The following is a 20858-nucleotide window of genomic DNA, read 5'->3' as shown; positions in this document are numbered from 1 at the left end:
TACAACCAAAATGAACCCCATGGACTCCAGAGTGCTGGGCCAGTGCTCTGCTGTTCCCTTGGCCACGCTGTCTTTTCCTCAAGGATTAAATCTCTGCTCTGGACATGTACCAGGGCACAATACCACTGCTGACTAACAGGGATTGCAAAGCAAGTCACTGGTCTTCGTATTACAGCAGAGCTGTGTGCTTGGATACTTTTTAGTACCCTTAGGAGATCTCTCTCTTAGAATTGCATGTGGAGACTTCCATTAACATTACCATGCTGTTCCCTGAGGTGTGGGTGATCATAGCAGCCTCTCTGGAGTGGTACCTGATCCTTAAAACACTCTCAAGAATGAGAATCATACTGGAGACAAATATTTGATCCAAAGGCCTATGAAAGTATATGCACAAGGAACTCAGTCTATGGAGATGACTGAATTTGAGCAATGTCTGCAGAGAAACAAGGACATCCAAGGCTCGGCCTAAGAATATCCTACTAAAAGACAAAACAGGAATTTTCTTCAATTCCTGCAGCTTTCAAATATCTGCTCATATCTTCATTGAATGCAGAAGAGCCACAGATTAATACAAATGGCTTTCTTCGACAGGAATTTATTATCGTCTTCATCAAGTCTTCATTGAGACGACCAGTGTATGTGTTTTCCTGATAGCTCCAAGGAAGTTTTTCCAGTGACGTTTCCTGTAAAGACAAAAGGTTTGCAGTGTGCCATGTTAAAAAGGACAACTGATTGCTTACAGCCGTATCTCCCTCTTCCCCTCAGAGTACTGCACAGGATGTCTGTCACCCTTTTGACTCTGTCTGGGTAGAACTGACCCATCCTGAGAGCTATGTTCCACTTCCAAAGCCTAGATCAAATCTTTCCCCGTCACGAGACCTAGTCACATCACAAAACCGGAGTGTAACTATTGCCAAGAAACACTGCAGAACCTTCTCCTTTGAGAATCACCTCCCACCATGCCTCTTCTATTCCCAAGTCCTAAACCTCAAGTCTGTTCCTCTCTATTGCCTCTTCCATTCCCAAGCCTCTTTCAGTCCCATCTCCCTTGACCAAAACAGAGAAGCCAGCCCTGCTCCAAACACAGCTCTGATCCCATGAGAAATGTGAGATCCCATGGCATTAGGTCCAGTGGGGACTCCCCTACTGCTATTAACTAGATGCAGAAGGTGCTCAGATGTGGTGGTGACAGGCAGCAGAGCGAAATACTGAGACAGACAGATATATAATCCTAAAAGGGAGGATGCACAAGTCAGTGCTAGACTACAACAAACCTGCTAAGAGAAGAGAAGAGAAGGGAGAAATGTACACGTGAAGCAGACAGTGTTGACAGGGGTCAGCTGGGTTTCTTGCCTGTCACTGATTGAATTTCCAGGCCTCCTCACGCTCTCGAGACAGCACTGTCCTGAAAAGGGTATTTAAGCTATATCACCAGAGACAACTACTGGTTATGTTCCTATAAAGTAGCGAGGGGGTGCCTAAATCACAAGTACTTTTCTCTATACCCAATCTCAACTTGCTGAGGCCATATGTGGAACATAATGTATGAGGCAGATCTACCACGAGAGATACAAAAAATCATTCATCTGAGAAACTAAAAATGCAATGGGATTCATTCCCTTAGCATAAATAATTCCTTCTATATCCTTCCTGCAATGAATCCTCATTTCCAAGGGAAATAATTTTCATCTACCAAATCTGTGCAGAACATGGGCAACTTTGGGACCAAATGGAAATGAAAAAGACTGCTCAAAATGTAAGACCACTGAGAGGTATGCCCTCATCCCATGGATTTGGCAGAAAAAGTAATTTTACAGAGGGGGAAACAACTTTAAGAAGTTTAAAAATGGGTCAGCTGGGAAAAAGAATTGCTGGGAAGTTGGTGCTAACATACTAGAAGAGAGCTCTAGCAGTGAATGGAAGATAAGGACAGATTAAGGCACTGGTATTAGGACAGAATAAATAGTTTATTTGCTGTGAGTCTCCCAGAGTCAAGTTTTCTCTGCACAAATGTTTAGGTACAACAACAACCATCTGAAGTGGGGGGGAATAATCAACAGTGACTATGAATCAGTGGGTCCATCCCAACAGAACAGCCACCAAGGAGGTAAAGAGGAACAAGCAGGGATGGTTGCTTCCCTGAAATTCTCCAGAGTGGTAGCAGTGTGAGAATATGTAGCAGATTTCAGAACAGCAGCTACTGGATCACAAAATACCCTCGGCGACTGGGAAAGAATCAAGACCACACTGACGGAAAAGCAGAGGAGGCAAGGCTCATCCAGCACCCAGAACCCGCACACAAACATGCTCCATATCCATTTATTTACCTGGCTTAGGATGTAAAATATTCTGATGTTCCAGTATCGAGCCAGATCCCGGAGAAGAGGTTTCAAATAAATTTTGTCAAATGTACGGAAGCAGCCAACAAGGGTTACAAAGGTTTCATCCTCTTCATCATCTGTTATGGACTGGAGGATGGGAAGCATTGGTGTGAGGCCGGTACCAGATGCCAGCATGAGGAGTTCTCCATGCTAACAACAAAACAGAGAATTTTGAGTGAGCTGTGTGTGGTGACTGGGAATGGAGGTACTCATTATCTATTCCTCCCTGCTGCTACACTGGAAAAGGGCCCCTCGAGAGAGAACATATCAGAAGGTCATGAACTGGCAAATTCAAATCTCGGAATGTATTTTTCTGCAAAGGATTACAGATAGCACTTTCAGGGTTTATATATCAAATCTAACAAAACTGTATTTTACCGAAATACAATCATTTTCTTAACTTTAGCCTTGATTTTAGTTAATTTATATTTCAGTTTCAGTTCTGCAGTACACTTTGCTGACCCACCGCGTGTTCTTTTCCCACTGGAAATTATCCCTGTCTTTATCTTGAATGCTGCAAAGCACAATCCTGAATGCTGTCTGTAGGAAATCGTTTCTTCTCTATCCTGATCCACGTTATCTTCTTGGTGCATTATCTCATTTTTCTCAAAGAGCTACCACCAGCACATGGTGCTTCCCACCTGCAAGGGGGGACACTCACTCTACTCACGATAGGGATGTTCAGGCAGTAAGGGGCTGTGCTTAGGAGGACCGAAGGTTCCCAGCACTTTCCCCAGCTGCCAGCCAGTGCACCAATGCCAGAACTGGGACTTAAGCCCCTGTTAAGCCCTCAGAGGCTGCTTGTGCTCTGTTTTGACTGGGCAGTTTATTGTGAATGGATCTGATCTGCCTGAATCTGAGTCCTGTTCTACTGGCAGCAAATAGAGATAAAAGAAAATTTTACTATGAAACTAATATTATAACTATGTTATAATTCCTAAATAATAAACAGTTCTTCTACAGCAAGTTGTTTTAAAGATTGCTCAGGTGTTCTGCAAACCGCATGTACACAGATCACCCAGACAGCCCCTGAACACAGCCACTTGTAGGCATGACTGCCATGTTCTGTCCCAAATGATTATCTGGAAGCTTATAAGAAGAGAAGGGAACAGTAGCCTAAAACAGCAGGGAGAGTATTTCAGGAAGCAGAACACAATTGCTCTGCATGGAGCTCAGCCACTGGCATTTTACAGCCTTATTTTGGGGTGGGAGGGAGAAGAAGGAAAAACAAGGCTTTGGGATCTCAATGACCAGTGTTTCAGTTTTGCTCCTCATTTGAAAGGTCAGAATTAAGTAACTGAATTAGTATGTGTGAGAAACCTTCCCCTGAAACTGGATCTGCCTTTCTTTGCAGTGAGCCTGGTATCAGCAGGTGGGATCAACATTTGCAGAGCGGCTGAGTGACATGACACCTCACTGGAGCTGCTACAGTTCAGGGATTACCCAAGAGAGAAAAGATCAACACCTCCCCTTCACTCGTGCTCAGTCACAAAACAGCAATGTGGTTCAAACAAGGCAAAAACCTATCCACAGTCATTGCTGGCACAAAGTAAGTTCCGTTTGTTAAACACATTGGGAACTTCTAATGCAAGTGATGAACAGAGAGCCTTGCTAGTATTTTCCAGTCTCCTGTCCACCTCCCTCTCCTCTTCCTTCTTAAATATTCTGCAGTTCAATAAGGTGTACTTTCTCCAATTGACTGCTAACGCTGTAGCACTGTACAGTAACCCAGGAAGTCCCTAAAATAATAATGAAAAAAGTAATCAAATTGATGTCTTCCCTTTAGAGTATTAAACAAAGCTAGCTGCCACAAGCTGAAACATCCTATGTTTCTTAGGGAACTAACCTTATTAGGTCGATATGGGAACCCTCCGAACGGCCCACGCCAAAAGACCGTGTCTCCTTTTTTCCACGTTTTTATGTATTGTGACATTAGGCCAGCTTCATAGCACTAATAAAAAACATTGCACAAAAGAAAAGAATAATTATACTCTGTTGGAAAGTTTCCCAGCTTAAAGTCAATTATAAAGTTATCTACATTTAAACAAGAATGGGGCAAAAAAACATTTCATGCATTTAAAAAGAAAGAAAGATCATTCTATTTGAAAAATAACTCAAAGTTATACCCAAAACAAAGGCATTTAAATTAAATCATGCTGGATCCATTCCAGCTTGACTATAATGTAAACACAACCCACTCTCATGCAGTCTGAATTTCCAAAACTGGAAAAAGCTTATCAGAGTTCTGGCTTACAAAGCACACAGAGAAGAGCATCTTGAATGCAAAGCACAGTCCAAGCCTTCAAGTGTTCTCCAAATCTCAGGGTATGGGGTCTGGAAATGCCCTCCAGGTACCAATAGTTATATAAACACTGCATAGCTCTTGCTTTATTTCAGTCTCTCAGATGCTGTGTTGATACAATTAGTGACCCAAAGTCACGTTTCTCATTTATAAAACTCTTGTTTTCAGAACAGATCATCTGGATGCTAAGGGATGCCTTCAAATTTTCAAAAAAATACGTTCATTTGGGCCTCATGGAAGAAAAACATTAGCAAAATCTGCCTTACTTTCTACCTGGCACAAAACAATATTATTTAGGCTTTTGCCTGCAGGAATGCTAACCTCACTCATGACTGATGAGGAAGGGTCAGTGCTTGCTAGAAACAGAGAAGCAAGGAGAGGCTCGAAAATGAAGGGCTCATCCAAGCAGTCTTGTTGCTATGTGCCATATGTGTGTCCTATATGTATGACCACTTTATGGTTAATGAGAACAAACGTGCACAGAAGAACGGCCACAGTCTATGGGATCTGGCCGGAGAACAAGGGCTGGTCCAAACAGCAAGAGCAGATAAGCCCAACAGCTGCGGCAGACAACTGGTCTCACCCAGAGGCGATGCCACTGGTAAGCCTGAGGAAGAGCAACACAACCAGAGGTCAAAAGATGAGATGTGACATAGGCCTTCGAAGACTCCAGCCCATATGAAAGAAGCGTATTTTGAGGTACTTTCTGCACACGCATTGGACAGAAGCCCAGCTCCACACCCCAGTGCCTTGGCCGGCCACCAAGCTGCACTGCAGGCAAACGAAATTGGTGAACCACAAAGAAGCTAAGAAAAAGCAAAACCGAGTGAGCATGTGCTTGTGCTTGCAAGCAGTGTTAGCTAATAAAGAACACAGATGCTCCTCCCCTCCTAACAACCTCACTTAAACAAGATACCTGAAGTATTAAGAACTATTAGCACCAGCTGTTACATTCAAAAGGTAAATGCGTAACTTACACACATCCAGGCTCTGAGTTACTGTCAGGAACATTTTATGTTCAGAGAGCTCTGGGCAGGTACTAAGTCTCATGCAAAGAGTGTGCGTTGCATCAAAGGAGCAGTATTTTATAGCTGCCTTCTTCAAACATATACGGAAACCCAAGGCAAGAGCAGAAAAGTCAGCCCCACTTACTGCCTATTCCCAATAGGCCAGGGTAATGGAAACTAAAACAATCCTTCTTTCACCAAAATTATTTCCAAAAATTGAAGTGAGAAGTGATTGAGTGGGTTTAAAATGAATTTTTCCACGTAAAAAGAAAAAAATAATTATCTCCTGAGGGAAAACTTCTACACCCAGTTTTACATGGAGACAAACCCTAACATTATAAAATCACTCAAAAAGAGGGTTATGCTCTGTAAATGGCAACTCCCTCACTCTTAACTGTAGTATCACAAATGCAATGCTATAATAACAGGAGACAGAAGGGTTTGAACAGTGCTTGGATTGCATAGTAATAATAATAATATAGTACTTTCCAAAATTGCCTGAATAGTGTGAAATATACCACAATCTACAGAGTGAGTTATAAAAATGGCTGCTTTACACTGGGTGTTACCAACCTCTTTTGTCACTGCCAGAGAATAACTATAGCTCCCTTTGGGATGAAAGGTTCTATATAAAGGAAAGGTATCATTACAATCATTACTATTATTATTGAAATGCAAAACCTGGGAGTAATAAGCAAGTATACATGAAATTTCACAGTCACCCTGTGAACCTATCCTATTAATGCAACCCAAATGCAACATTTCTCTCCCCTACCACACACCAATTGCCACAAGAATGGTGAAATGACCCTCCCACAGGTGTCCTACAGAAGCTGTACACTCTTCTAAAGAACAGGGTTTGTGTTCGAACATATAATGCATAATAAACCCCAAAAATGTGAAATCCTGGAAGACAGGCACAGGACAAGTGGTCATTCTCTGCAAGCCACCTGGGATACCCAGCACTGAATCTGAAGTCTGTGTCTGCCCTGAGGAATCACTAGTGACATACAAATGCAGTATTGGAGAAATTTTCTTCAATTCCATATTCTCCACACAAAGTAATCATTTACGAGGGCCCTGCAGACTTTATTCAGACAAATTTCCAGCCAAGTTCTCCTATAAAATCCTTTTGTGGTGGCCTCCAGAAGGGCCAGGACACTTGTCCAAAATGGGGCTCTGCCACCCCATCCGCCCTGATAGGTGTGGCCTGTGCCCGTGGGCCACCGCTCTGCCCCGTGGGCCACGGGGACCCTCTCAGACTGCAGGCACCTCCAGAGCCCTGCCTGCCAATCAGAAACAGCTGCCTACTGTCTATCTAAATTTCTAACCAAACTGAAAAATTTTTTGGAGGAGAGCTCTTGAAGTAAAATACAGGGGGGAAAATAAGGGCTGGGCAAAGACTTCCCAAAATCAGTGGTTCAACTGGGCTGACAACCGGGTGCAATTTCAAAGACAGACTGAAAAGGCAAAATAAAATCAGGGAAGCGGAATGGGTACCTCTTTCCACACTGGTGACTGCAGGGCTCTCGAGAGGCTCTCCCAAGTGCTTAACAGGGCTTATGCTGCAAAGCACTTGTTTGTGTGTCACCTTCCTCTGCTTTCAGTTTTGTGGGAAAAACTGCAATTTTTATCAGTAAAGCACAACTGCTTCAAGACAACACAGAAACAGTCCATGAGGGATTTGAGAAAGTCTCACTTGAAGTGCTGACAGCATGCTTGGTTTCTAAAGAAAACATAGTCCCTGGCACCTTAGACTCCAATCCATATTGTACAGGCTTGCTTACTTACTTTCATTAAAACTTCAAAGTAACCTTCTGCATTCCCTGGGCTAATCGGAGTATAGGCTCGCTGGACCTCCAAACCATTCACCATTCCTCTGAGAAGAGAAATACAGGACCCTACTGTGACTTGGGTCATTGACTGGTATTACCAAACTTCTGCAGTTCTCTGGGGAGATGAGAGAGGCAGCAGGTCCTCTTCCCAATGGCCCAGCCTGTGCACAGATACAAAACATTTCCCTTCCAGAGGTAAAAATCCAGGGGGAACATAATGGCTAAATGCACCTTTTGTTTTCCTGGTGGTGGCCCCAGCTGTACCGCACATTCAGCTCATGGACACATCCCCGGAAGGACGTTTGAGCTGTTTTGTGAGAAACAGCTGAACATGCAAGACTGGCAAAGGAGAGAGAAAAATGCTTTCGTGGTAACTTTGCTATCCCTCTTGGGCTGGGGTCTACTTTCCTTTCTGCGTTCAGACAGCATCTGGCAATTAAATAATGAAAGCCAGGGCACAACCTTGACCTGAGGTCTTGTCAATAGACACTGTATTTTCCTTTAAGTCTTCTCTTTCCATAGAATACATCCACCCTGCTCGTCACTACTGACTATTGTAATTGATTGAAGTGACCAAACCTTTTCCTCTGCTGCATTATGAGAGATGGCTGAAGGGAGAAGCATGTACTTTCAGCAGCCAGCCAGCTGTACACATCAGCTGTTAACGTACAAATAACGTCAACAGATACAGATCAATGGCATCATAACATGACTTTTTCTATCTGGCAATGATCACCACAGATGGCTGAGACACATAAACTTTTCCCAAGTGGCTCCTTTCTGGCAAGCAATAAACTACGCAGGAGGGTTGTTTTGTTAGAAATCAGTCAGAAAATGCCTGGACACTGGGGGTAACACCCCGGGTGCTGAGTTACCCCAAGATACACAGCCTAAAATACCAAGCTGTGGGGTAAGCACAGCTCATTGTCTTCATCCCAACATGCTGGAGTAAATCATCTGTTGTAACATCTATTCTTTAACTCTTTTTTTCTGCAAATGGATTTTCTTAATCACACCTAGTTCTTTCTGACCCACCGACGCAAGGATAATGCTGAAGAAAAATACAGCTTTGGAATGGCTTTTACCATAAAATTAGTAGAGCTAATGAGCTCACAAGTTCTTTCATCTGTGTCACTGTGGAGGTATAGAAATTATGATTTGCCTGGTATGAAGCCTTTGTCTATTGACAAAACCCTACATATTACGTTACATAATGCAGACTGTTTAACTAGCACAGAGAACAATACCTTAACACGATATGTTGTCCTAAACTCAATCGCAGACTGCTATTTCCTGGTAATTCAAATTTGTACTGGTAGGTGTCCTCTGTTAGCTGCTCCACCGAGCTTATGTTGAATGCAGTAAATGTATCTGGATTCAGTTCTGAATTATTGCTCTGCAAGAATAACAATAAATAATTACTTGGTTAGGTGGCGTCTTTTATTATTTTATTTCTCTTTGGAAGCAAATGTGTGTGATAACTTAGTGCTGGAGATACTCAGGACTCCAGAAGAACACGTATTAAATGCTGGGGCCCACCCCAAATTTCAGCACTCTGCTGATTCATTATCATGTTCTGCAGCATGTACTTTGGGATCTCACATATCCCCCCCGCCCCCCCCCCCCCTTCCTAAATTACATTTTTACACCTTACAGCAAGGTCATCCTATTATGACTCACAATGCAATCATTTTCTCATGTCTGGAAACAAACAGAAATAATACTGCTAAAAGAGCTGAGCCCTGCTTTGGGGGCAACTTTGAAACCTACTGATGACCACTGCAAATAGGAAATATTGTTAGCTGTTTCAACGCTGATCATTTTTGCTTGACCCAGCATAGTTAATCTGATGTAAAAGGGCACTGACGAGCTTAAGATTATGCTCTGAAGACAACTACTCCACCACACACAATGCAGTTTTCTTCATCCTCAAAGTATGAGTCTAAAAATCAGGAAAAGATGAAAAAGGTCAGGAAAACAGAGCTTCTCCGAGGAAACTGTCAGATAAAATTGTGAATCTTTGTACCTTTCACCCATTCTCACTTTCCAGAGAGGCTGGCTCCGGCTGGCTGGGGTACCCCAGCAAGGAGAGGCTGCAGACCCAGGGCTGTAATGCGACACCAGGGCGAACTCGACACTTGGAAAATCACATTACAGCATGGAGAGAGCGGGCAAGGGGGAGGGTGGCTGGGCTGTGAAGGCAGAGTTTGGGGATTTGCGTTTACAGCCTTCTCTTAAGACATCACTTTCATCTATTGCTGCATCCCTCGCCCATCACCACAACCCCACACACTAACAAGTACGATCAAAGCACTGGCTCTAGGATGTGACGAAGATAAATTGACCTGCTGCTTCTTTTCCTTGAGGAGGCTTTTGTCTTGCTTTGCTTTGGCCCTCTCCCATTGTGCAAGCTCCTTCTCGTACACATCATAGATGCAGGGTTTGCAGCCGCTGCCACAGCACTGGGATGGAGAAGGTTCCTGGGGTTTGAGCGCCAACCAGTCGTCCTCATTTCCACTCATTGTCTGCAAAACACAAGCCCCGCATCTAAAACAGCACGACAAAGAGTGGCAAGTGCTCAGCAGCCAAGCATTATTTGGAGAAGGACTGAGAAATCTCAAGCATCTTGCATGTGTATCTCAGGGGACTGAGAAAACCGAAAACCTGCGAGCTGATCTGGCACTTGCAATGCTCCATTTTCATTCAAGTGCTTGCTGCCTCTCCCTTGACCGGTGCAGGAATGCCAGACATAGCAGCCACCAGCCCAGAGCTGCACGGCAGACCCCAGCCCAGCCTCAGGCTCTGCTTCCCAGCCTGGCTGCCTAGCCAAAGCTACCTCCAGCAGCAGGCACACTTTGCTGCTTGTTCTGACACAGTGATTTCCAACAAAAGAGCAGCCTGGTCACCTGGAGCAGAAACACCTTAAAAATCTGCAGCTCAGTCCATGAGAACAGATAACGAGCCCCAGCTGCCAAGACATGGCCTGCCGGAGCGCTGCTTTAAAACAGGGCGAGGGCAGAGAGCTGAAAATGGGGTTGAGCCAAGAGTCTAGAGGCAAACGTGGTAAAGTCACAGGCAAACAAACACTGGTTATGAGCAGATTTGACTCTGGCTTTAAATGCAGGCATGTAGGAAAGGGCAAGAAGCACAGGCAGCGTGATTTTTATCCCTTAGCACTACCCTTGCTTCACACAGAGTGGTACTCAAACCAAACGCTCCTGAAAACAAAATCATGATACAGACCTCTCAGGGACTCTGCTATTTTTATACAGCGGTTGGCTTAACACTGTTCCCAATGCATTTGTACCTATATCATTTAAACAAAAGGAGGTTCAGAGGAAATTATAAAGCCACGGGTGACGAGGCTGAGGAAGAGAACACTTAGCACTTAGAGCAGCTTCACTTTCAAGGTGAATTAATTAGCTAACCTTCACCCCTGCAACACAAATACACTTATTCTAATGTTACGGGGGGGAGAAGAGGGAACCAAGAGGCAAGCGGTCCCGCGCTCCACAGCGGCCGACGGTTCAACGCCCCCTGAGCGGGGCCAGGGGCCCTGAGCACCCGCAGCTCCTCCGAGGGCTGTGAGGAGGGCGACCCCGACCAGGCCGCGGGGTCGCCCACGTTCACAGAGTTTCGACCGCTTACGGAGCCTGCCCAGGGGCTTGGGCACGCTGCCCCGCAGGCAGAGCGGGCCCGGCCCCGCAGAGCCGGTCCGCAGCCCCGGCGGCCCCCACCCGTGCCCCCAGCCCGCCAAGGGCCGGCCTCCCAACTGCCCCCACGCACACAAGAAAGGAGGCGCCTTCCCCCGCCCGCCTCCTGACTTACCAACACGGCACCTGCCCGTCATCCCCCAGCCCGGCCCGCAGCCGCCGCCAGGCACTTTGCCGACCCTCCCTTACCGCGGGGCGCCTGTCCGCCATTGGCCGCCGCCGCCGTCAGTCACCCGGGGAGGAAGGGGGGGGGCCGTAAGCCCGCCCGCCGCGCTCCCGCCGTGCCGCGCGCGCGCCAAGATGGCGGCGGGCGGGCGTTGAGGCGGCGGCGGGAGGATGGCGGCGGCGGCGGGGCCGGCGGCGCTGAGGCGGGCGGGGGCGGCGGCGCGGGGCCGCGGCATCCTCACCCGCGGCATCCTCACCCGCGGGGCGCCGCCTCGTCACCGCGGGCCGCTGCCGCGCACGCCCTGGACCACCCGCGGGCCGCCGCCGGAGGAGCTGGCCCGGGTGGTGGAGCGGCGGCCGGTGCGGGAGCAGGTGGAGCTGGACACCATCACGTACGCCGGGCGGCAGCACTTCGTGCCCGGCCTGGCCCGGCCGCGCTTCCCGCCCTGGGACCGCGGTTGGCACGACCCCTGGCACTCGCCGGGGCCGCGCTACGAGGAGATGCCGCTCTACAAGGAGCGCGGCTGCTACATCTGCCACCAGGGCGTCCGCATGCTGGAAGGTACCGGCCCGGCGCCCCTTCCTTCGGGCCTCCTCGGCCCGGGCCGCCCCCTCCGTCCCCCCAGCGCTGCCCCGGGCCGCGCAGCGTGTTCAAGCACTTACCCTTCACCGCCAGCCAAGGTTTCTCCTCACGTAGTGTATAAAAACACAGGCGGTGAAGAGCCCGCCCTGCCTCATGAACTAACTGCGCTGCCAGCCTGCTCGGCGGCCTCGGTAATGCGTATTTTCTTGGGTTTTGTTTCAAGGGGTTCGGCAAGCGCAGTGGCTCACCAAGACGAAGCTGGTGGAAGGCTTACCCCCGTCGGTGCTCGGCATCATCGACAACCCGGCTCACCAGCTCGAGGACCATGAGGAGAGGGTAAAGCGTGCGATCTCACACGCACGGCTCTGGGACACGACAGAAGTTGCTCCCAGGAGAGAACATTATTGGTAAGTTCTCTGTCATAGGGAAAATCTGCTGCACGGTTATGGCTTTAGCATAAGCCAGTCATCAAGCAGGTAACTTAAGAACCAGAGTTTTTAACACTGCAAAGAAAATTCATATATAGATCTACTGTTGAGAGATTTACTCGCGGTGCAAAACTGTTAGACCCTTTGTATCAGGTTGTCAACTTGTAAAACAAACAGCAACAAGCAAAACCCCCCCCAATTCTGGATATTGATAGTAGTACCAATGTAAACACATACTCTACACTAAAGCTTCTTTCAGGCTAAGGCCTGTGTTTCAACTTGAGATCTAGCTGATGCACAATGTAAATTTTTTAAATAACTAATGATAAGCATTACCTCTGCCAACTTGGAACCAGACTGGTGTGTGGGATATTAATCTGAAATCTGTTTTAGCTGTTTGGAAATGGTATACTATTATATGTTTTATATACAGTAGTGTTACAGCATACATGTCCCAGAAGCATCTGCCCGCCATTATGATCACATTTTTTATGTAACTTTTTTCCTCATTCTAAAGCCCTGTACTGTTTGAAGACTTGATACATCTATGTCGGTTAATGTCTATGAAGTATCCTTCTCTGACTAAAAGAATGTTGTCTAGAAACTACAAGATATCAGCTACGTGGGAAAGAGGTTAGTTGCTGCTGTGGTGGAAGCATTTAGCTCTTTTCAGTAACTTAAGGGGGGGGTAACAAAGCCGCTAGCTTTAAGGCTGAGGACTTGGAGAAAATGAAAATTTCTGGAACCAAGTAATTCTTTCAGTTTTAAATAGTGCTGTAAGGATGGGCAGCTTTGGAAGATGGCAGGGTACTTGCCCTGAGATTATTAGGGTGTTAGGCAATCTCAACAGGATGGTAGGAGAAGAGAACCAGTGTCTTAGAACTGATTGTTTATTTTTTTGTGTCCAAAATCTGTACTGTTATTTTTCTACATATGTTTAGTTAAGAAATTAACACCGGTAATTAACGTTGGTGTTTTAGAAGAACCTACAGCTAAGCTACTATGTAAGTTTAGTTTAGAGCTGAGGGGGAGAGAATGAGCCTTGCAGAACAATGACTTGCTAGAATGCTGCGTCCCAAAAGGAAACGTACGTCCTTCCTTAATGTTATTTTGGCAATGTTTGAATGTAGCCTAATTTTCCTCCCCAGAATCCATTCTCCTTCAGGTCCGTGGCCTGAATGGAATACTTATGAACTCTATGGCCCCAATACCACCAGTAGCCTCCAAGGAGGAGATACTGGCCACTGAAGAACATGTTCTGGAGACCTTCTATCCCATCTCTCCTACAATTGATCTTCAGGAAGCGAATGTGTACAGAGAGCTCAACGATACAGGTAAATCTAGCCATTGATAATAATTTTCTGTCAGACTAAGTGTTCGGGTTAACCTGGAGTCCTTGCCCTTCTGCGAGACAGCTGTGGGTAGGGGCTGGATGGGAATGAGGGGACACAGTAGCTGGGCACAGGGTGTGCAGTGCAAGCGCTCCAGACCTGCAGCGAGTATATTGTATCTGAAGCAGGACTGCAGAGAACTTAAAGCCCAGCGAATTAACAGTTCCTGAAGATAGGGGAGAAAATGTTGGCTGTGTAGTCTCTTCCTGAGCGATTTCTGACATGATTATCTGCCATTTAGGTTTTAGAGATGGTTATCCATACTCCCATCCTCACACTGTGTTCTTCCTGGAATCAGCCAACATTCGTCCTAACAGGTTCAGACCAGAACAACTTCGTGCTAAAATGCTGATGTTTGCTTTTGGCAATGCGCTGGCAAAGGCGAAGGTGCTGTACGGGGTATGTATTGGAGACTGCTGCTGACTCGCTGGGCCTTTGTTCTTTCTGTAAAGCTGCAGCTAGTGGAAAGAGTCGTGACATTCCCTTGCTGTGGCGTGTTACAGTAGTTTTCAAATCTGAGCTTCCCATTCCAGAGGTCTAACTCTAACCTTCCAAGTATGGTTCTGCTAATCCAGAAAAAGATCGCTCGGCAGTGAGCGTGTTTGTGATGTAACATGCATTAGAGTGGTAATGGGTAGGAACCAGGCAGTAGGTTCAACTGTAAAACTAACCCATCCCACAGCTCAGTATGTAAATTGATACTTCATTGCTGGCTGAAGGAGGAATTTTAATTAAAATACAAAATCTACATTCAAAACTTGTTTGACTACAGTAATTTTCTGGGCAAGGTAACAATACATTTATTAAAATCTTGGCTTTAAACCAAGTAGAAGATGCAGAATCAGCAAGTACTCATTCAATTTCTGTGGTAACTGGCTTTTTAAGCATTCTTTCCCTCCCGCCTCTTGTTTCCTAGAATGATCCCAAGGTTTTGGAGCAGCCAGTAGTGGTGCAAAGCGTTGGCACAGATGGCCAGCTCTTCCAGTTCATGGTGTTCCAGTTAAATACAACAGACCTTGTCTCTAGCGATGGCATAAAAAATCTAGTCTGGATTGACTCTGATCAGAATCTGTATGAAAAAGCCCAGTGTATTCCAGAAGTCAAGAAGAGAGTTGTTACGGTAAGAAAACTTGAGAAATGGTCCTGGAAATCCTACCCTTTCACCTCTGCTAGAGGTTTGGGAGCTGGCATAGAGCTGCAGTGTGAGTTTTAAACCAGCTGAAGGGACCTGATACAGGCACTGGCCTCATTCTTACTTAAGCAGGTGTTACTGGCGGAGTATTTGTGGTGCTGATGTACCGCATAGCGTGTGAGCCACATGCCAAGCTTAATATGAACTCCTACATAAAGATATCCCCATCTGTAATCTACCATCTCGTAATATGCTTGTTTAAAATCAACTTGTGCTCTGATGAAGGAAGTGCTTACATGCAACTGTCAGCTTTGCTGTAGAGTAAATAGAGCACAGTGCTGTCAGCCCTGGCTACGCTGGGAGGGCGTCTCAGTTCGATGGGCAAAGGGTTTGTGCTGTTTGAGATGTATACCAGTGGAAGTACCCACACGCAAACCCATCTGGGGAGGGAGAGCACAATTTGGAAGCTACCACATCTGAAGTCTTATTCAGGCGTATTGAAAGCCGTTGTTTGTCTACATTAATCACTTCACTGCAAACTGAGCATCCATGTCTTTTTCTCTGCAGAAGCCCACTGGAATATATGGCTTTCAGCCAGACACATTCAAGAAGTTTCTGGCACTGTACCTGCATGGAACTGTGTGAAATTCAGCTCAAATGAAAATACTTCACCAACTGTACCTGCTGCTTCTCTTTGCCAGAACCATCACATAATTAAAGAAAGGTGGATTAATTTACTTTCAAAAATAAATTATATTGTTACTGAAAGTAAAATTTTTTTGAAACTAAATTGTGCATGAAGAAACTCTTTCATTTTAGGGGCTCACCTCTGGATTTGGGTTAGAGAGAGTCATCAAATGCATCCTCCTGCACTCTTCCACCATTGCCTAGAAAGAACATAAGCCAGTCATTATTCCTCTGCGCAGGTTCTGCTCTCAGTGTGCTTTTGCACAGAGCTAGACTCAAACCTATTTTCCGAGGTTGCTTTGAGTACCTCTGAATGCAGTGTATGTGGAAGAGACTTACAAAGCTTCAAGAGGGGAGCCTGAGACATGAGCCTTTTTCGTTCTGCCTGGCTTTTACTTTGTTTTACTCCTGGCTGCTTTGGGATGTGTCGTGCTGCCCTGTGCTTAGTTCCCAAAGCACTTAATCGGTGAGATTGCTGTGTTGGATCTATAGAACCACAGTTCTTTTATCCCCCAGTCCTCAATGAAGAGACCTGTCCATTTTGGGAAAGTGGTGTAGAATGTAGCGTGAAACTTTGGTGCCTGGTAGCTGGCATTTGCCGCTAAAAATACAAAGGAAGAATTTCTCCCTGCCGCACAGAGTTAACTGAGCAGGAAGCATATTCTTTTTAAGATGGGGGGGATTAGTGTGGTTTTTGTAAAATGAAGGCTAAATTAGCTCCAGCCAAATGTAGAATGTCTTGCAGTTCTGCACTGATGCCCTCCAGCACATGGGAAGGAATAGGACATCCTGTGCTATTTTAAGGTGTGGAAGAGCGTATTTCCAAGAAATTAGTCTTGCTTCATTGTCTTGTGTCAGAGACTGGTCTGTGCTTTGTGATCTTCTCTGGCCATCTGGATGAACACCCCAGTTGTGTGTTCCAGTCTCAATCCATCAGACAGCTCTACTCCACAGGTTTCAGAAAACAGACTTTCACTAGTCGAATTTGAGATCAACAGTTGCACCCAGTAAATTGGGATGCATTGGCTGTAAGTTAAATAAACAAATCCCTTAATAGTTGGGAGAAAATGCTTGAAAGAAATAATCTAGTAAGCGTTGCATTGATCTCAATCATGTTAATTCTGCCTGCTCCAGGGATGCCTAATTTACCTCATCGATTTAAATCTGCTCAGATCTATATTTGCACCCAGTTATTTGGGAATATATTTTAATACACTTGTGCTCTGTGGAGACTGTTCTGGTAGGTATTTATTTTTCAGGCTGTTGGCTCTCTACTACGTCACGCGGACCCTGCTGAACAGCTCTAGGCAACAGCCCTCAGACTCTTGACATCCCCTCACCCTTCTAGCTTTGGGTCGCTACCTGTCTTAGGGAGGAAACCCTGTGGGGCCCCCAGCCACTGGGTTAACATTCCTGGGCAGAGCGGTTTCACTATGGAAGCGTGGTAGAAGAGTGGCTGCGGTGGAGATGGGGTGTGGAGAAATGAAACGCTTCGCATGCTTCTAGTAGATGTGGGAAATCTGTCAAGATGGTCTACATGGGAAAGAGCCAAAGTCCCTTTAGATGCTTTTACCTCTCAACAAAGACATCTCTATTAGGACAGGCAGTGGAAGAGGAGAAACTAAGTGAGGCTGGAGTCCTGCTGTCTCCAAGGCTGAGCAGAGACAAAGCATGAGCACCGGGAGAGGTGGACGAAGGCAGAACAAAGGCAATTTTGAAAAATGGCAGAAGCAATAAGACATGGGGTAGTCAGTCAGCAGGAGAACTTCAGCAGGTTACAAGTGGCATCAGGAAGCCACTTGAGATGAGGGGACCATATGCAAGCATGCAAGACCATGTCCCTGGTTTGCTCAGGGCACAGCTGACGTTGCCTGCAGGGATGGGGGAAGCACTATTCAGGTGTTGCTGGAAGGAGCAGCTGATCCTTGTGCTGGGTAGGGTCCCCTGAGGTCCACGAGGGGAACTCAAGGGGGGCAGAGCAGGGCTCCCAGCTTGACACCTGGGACGGGTGCTCAGGTTGGTCCGTTGTGGTGCAGGTATGAGGTCTGTGAACCAGGCAGCCCCTGCAGAGCAGCCCCCCTACCATGGACAGCCGTGCACACGTGTGTGGTGTCCCGCTGGTCTTCCCGCGCACGCTACATGTCGTTCACCTGCTCCTTCCTCCAGTGTGACCTGCTGGAATTAGCCCAGCTGAGGGAGGTGGGGCCGAGAGCAGGACAATGGGTCACAGAGGCACATCTGGGTTGGCATCAATAAATTATAAAGGCTTGTCAGCAGATGAACGGCATTACCTCAGCATGGACCAAGAACCAGGCATTAACTTTTAATGAATGGCAGCTGGGGGGAAGCAGAACATGCGAGAACAGGGTGGCTGGAGTCCGAGATGAAGACCTGGCGGTGCCTGGCTGCCCGGAGGAGAGCTCTGCAGCCACTGGCACGGGATCTGGCCCCCAGCTTGCTGTGGGGATGATGCACGGTGTGCTGTCCCAGCTCCACCACTCCACACTACCTTCCCCTGAACCGCTCCCGGTGCAAAATCTGATTCCATGGGATGCACTCGTTGTGCCAGCAAGTACACGCAGTGCTCAGACCAGAGCCCCTGGTTGTTCACATCCTCCTCCCACATTTAATTTAATGAAAACTAATGTGGGAGACAATTATCCTTAAGGCTGGGCTCAGGAGACATGTAGAGGAGGGAACCTGGCAGTTTCTCCTGGTGGTGTTTAATAAAATTAGCCTGTAACCTAGTAAGAAGCAACAGGAAGGGCTTTTCTATGCCCCGCAATAAACGCAACAGGCAGCAATGCTGCGCCTTGCTCCAGGCAGCCGAGCGGTGCCTGGCTGGGCAGCACAGGCAGGAATGGCCCCAGGGAGGCAGGAGGGTGGGAGGTCCTCGTCAGCGTCAACTAAATACCTTGGGGGTCACATTTCCAAATGGCGGACGATGCTCGCACGCTACTTTCTGCAAAGCACAGAGGGATGTGATTGCCCGGACCACAAACCACCTTGGGGCATGGCTGCGGACCCCACACAAGGACATCTGTGGCGTTAACCCGGAGGCAAACCTGTACAGGTAGCAAAGGGTGCGAACACACACTGCTCCTCGGACCCGCCATTAATTACACGCTAATGGCTCTGCAGGCATGATGATTTTTTTTCTGGGTGGTTCCCAAACCCAGCAGCCATCCAACGCATTGCCCCCTTGCACCTCTGCTCCACAAACATCCTCGACCGCATGGCTCTCGCTCCTGGAATTGCAGCGGTGCCGTGGCTGCGGGTGCCGGTGCTGGGTGGGAGCGTCCCCCAGGACTGGCAGAGCTCCAGGATGGCTCGCAGCCCCCCGAGCCTGCAGCCCCCTGAGCCCGCAGCCCCCGCTTGAGCATTCCCTCAAGGAGGGAGAGAAGCTGCAGGCTCGCAGCCAGCCGTATCCTGCCTGGACTAGTCAAAGGCAGAGAACAAGGCTCAGACAGCAGCTCCCGGGAGCATGTCAAGCACCAGCACTTGCAACCACCCATCTAAAGACCTAAAAAGCCCCAGTATTTCCCCAAGTGCTGCAGCAGCCTCTGATGCTGCCCGGGGGAACCAGGTCAGCCTCGCCTGTGTTTCTCCACCTCCAGCAGCCGGTTCAGAGCCCGGAGCCGAGTTGGATCCTGCAAGGTTGCACACACCCACCGTGCACCGCAGCCAGCCCTTGCCCAAGGAGGGGGTGTCAGCAGACCACACTGCAAGCCTATATATGTGTAGTTTTGTTGTTTCTTTTTTTTTTTTTTTTGGTGACACTTGCATCCCTTCCCTCCCTTGCTTACCTCCCAGTGGTGCAGAACTCCAGCAAAGGGAGGTAGCAAGACCCAGCTCCTTTTCCGGGGCATCCCTGATCTGTGACCTGCTGCATGGGATGCCATCCTGCATTGCCACGCCGGCGTCCCAACTCTGCCAGCCTCCAACGGGGAAACCCTGGGGGACAGGGTGAAAAAAAAAAAAAAAAAAAAAATCCCTCCCCCTTTTTAGCCCCAGAAAGCCCCCCCTCCAACCTGCAGCCAGGCAGGCTGGGTGCAGGGAGGGCGAGGGTCCTGCACAGTGCATCCTCAGCCTGGTGCAGGCAAAAATGACCATTCTCCTAGGCTAAAAGTTGAATTTTGAAAATGCTTAAAAAAATCCCACCAAACCATAAAACAAGTGAGCGTCATTAAACCAAACCTCTCCCAGCCCACCTGGGTTCTGCACCGCAACCAAATCCCCGTCTACCTTCCCAGTCTCAGCCAGAGCACCCCCCCACCCCAACACCGGCCACCTCTCAGCTCTGCATCACCTCCGCTCCTGCATACCAAAGCCAGGGGCTGGGCCTCCATAAATAGGGTCAAAAAAAAATCCCGCTCCACCACCCCCCCCCGGGTTCTGGCAGCAAACATCCGGAACAAACTGCAGAGCACCGAAATCAAATATTTATGTTGATATTTATTACAGCATGGGGAGGGGGGAGAAGGGGGGAGAACCGTTTCATTCAAAAAACCATCCCATACCAATGAAGACAATAATTTAGCTATTCATTTTAAAATACATTAAAACTGGTCCTTTCATTTCCTCACATCAGAACAAAAAAAAAAAAAAAAAAAAAAAAAAGAAGAAAAGGAAAAATAAACCAAGATGGAAAGTGGAAAAGGAAAAAAAGCTGACCCCTCGGGGAGCCCCCGGGTATATTTGAGATGCAACAAATCTGCGTTCGGTTATTTCTCAGTGTTACTTGGAAAATATTAACCTGACTGTAACTATGAGACTGACACCCTCAGACCCCCCCCATCCCACCCGCCCCTCCCTCCCCAGCGACTTTCTACAGGTAAAGCACAATTAAAATGCCTAGGAAAAAGAAGGCAAACATTTAAAAAAAAAAATTGTATTACACACTAAAAAAAAAAGTTTTGTCATCTCATGTCTTGCAGTCAGAATAATAAAAACAAGCCAAATGTTCCCCAAAAACATTTCAATGAAGGGGTGCGGAAAAAAGACATCCCTTTAATAAAACATTATCAACAAATATCGTACACAAACTACAATGTATAATAATTACTTTTTTTTTTCCCCCTCTCGGTAATTTTCGAACCAGACTACAAGGTAAGAAAAAACACTGAAACAAGATACAATGCTTTCAATAATCCGCACAAAGATCAAATCCAAGGGAGAGAATATTTTACAGAATATGATATACATGGAGCAGAAATGGGAGCTGGAGAAAAACA

The 20858-nt window shown here is 47.0% G+C and overlaps 2 protein-coding genes across 4 annotated transcripts; one reads left to right on the top strand and one right to left on the bottom strand.

Moving 5' to 3' along the window:
• Positions 1–479: 479 nt before the first annotated feature.
• Positions 480–19493, bottom strand: CYB5RL (cytochrome b5 reductase like). Of its 3 annotated transcripts, none has more exons than XM_075710991.1 (7): positions 19431–19493; positions 9829–10050; positions 8773–8921; positions 7482–7569; positions 4228–4332; positions 2328–2531; positions 480–683 (listed from the first exon to the last, which is right to left on the bottom strand). In XM_075710991.1, exons 1-7 carry the CDS (start codon positions 19491–19493, stop codon positions 480–482), a joined length of 1035 nt encoding a protein of 344 aa, XP_075567106.1. The 3 variants fall into 3 exon arrangements, with proteins under 3 accessions (XP_075567106.1, XP_075567107.1, XP_075567108.1); XM_075710992.1 differs by lacking the exon at positions 19431–19493 and adding an exon at positions 11428–11448 and having other exon boundaries at positions 9871–10050; XM_075710993.1 differs by lacking the exon at positions 19431–19493 and adding an exon at positions 11354–11380 and having other exon boundaries at positions 9871–10050.
• MRPL37 (mitochondrial ribosomal protein L37) lies at positions 11575–15605 on the top strand. The gene is made up of 7 exons (XM_075711321.1): positions 11575–11965; positions 12210–12393; positions 12932–13047; positions 13563–13748; positions 14047–14204; positions 14722–14925; positions 15505–15605. Exons 1-7 carry the CDS (start codon positions 11575–11577, stop codon positions 15580–15582), a joined length of 1317 nt encoding a protein of 438 aa, XP_075567436.1. The 3' UTR covers positions 15583–15605.
• Positions 19494–20858: the final 1365 nt, after the last annotated feature.

This window comes from Pelecanus crispus, chromosome 5, assembly GCF_030463565.1.
Source record: "Pelecanus crispus isolate bPelCri1 chromosome 5, bPelCri1.pri, whole genome shotgun sequence".
In the NCBI taxonomy this organism is placed as follows: Eukaryota; Metazoa; Chordata; class Aves; order Pelecaniformes; family Pelecanidae; genus Pelecanus; species Pelecanus crispus.
The sequence above is the reverse complement of the archived record's forward strand: the minus strand, read 5'-3'. Positions and strand labels throughout refer to the sequence as shown.

Coding starts and splice junctions, on each gene's coding strand:
- MRPL37 (XM_075711321.1), top strand. CDS start 11,575: ATGGCGGCGGCGGCGGGGCCGGCGGCGCTGAGGCGGGCGGGGGCGGCG. Junction 11,966..12,209: donor GGGCGTCCGCATGCTGGAAG/GTACCGGCCCGG, acceptor TTTTGTTTCAAG/GGGTTCGGCAAGCGCAGTGG. Junction 14,926..15,504: donor TCAAGAAGAGAGTTGTTACG/GTAAGAAAACTT, acceptor TTTTCTCTGCAG/AAGCCCACTGGAATATATGG.
- CYB5RL (XM_075710991.1), bottom strand. CDS start 19,493: ATGCCCCGGAAAAGGAGCTGGGTCTTGCTACCTCCCTTTGCTGGAGTT. Junction 10,051..19,430: donor GAGTTCTGCACCACTGGGAG/GTAAGCAAGGGA, acceptor TGTGTTTTGCAG/ACAATGAGTGGAAATGAGGA. Junction 7,570..8,772: donor GGACAACATATCGTGTTAAG/GTATTGTTCTCT, acceptor TTCTCTTCTCAG/AGGAATGGTGAATGGTTTGG.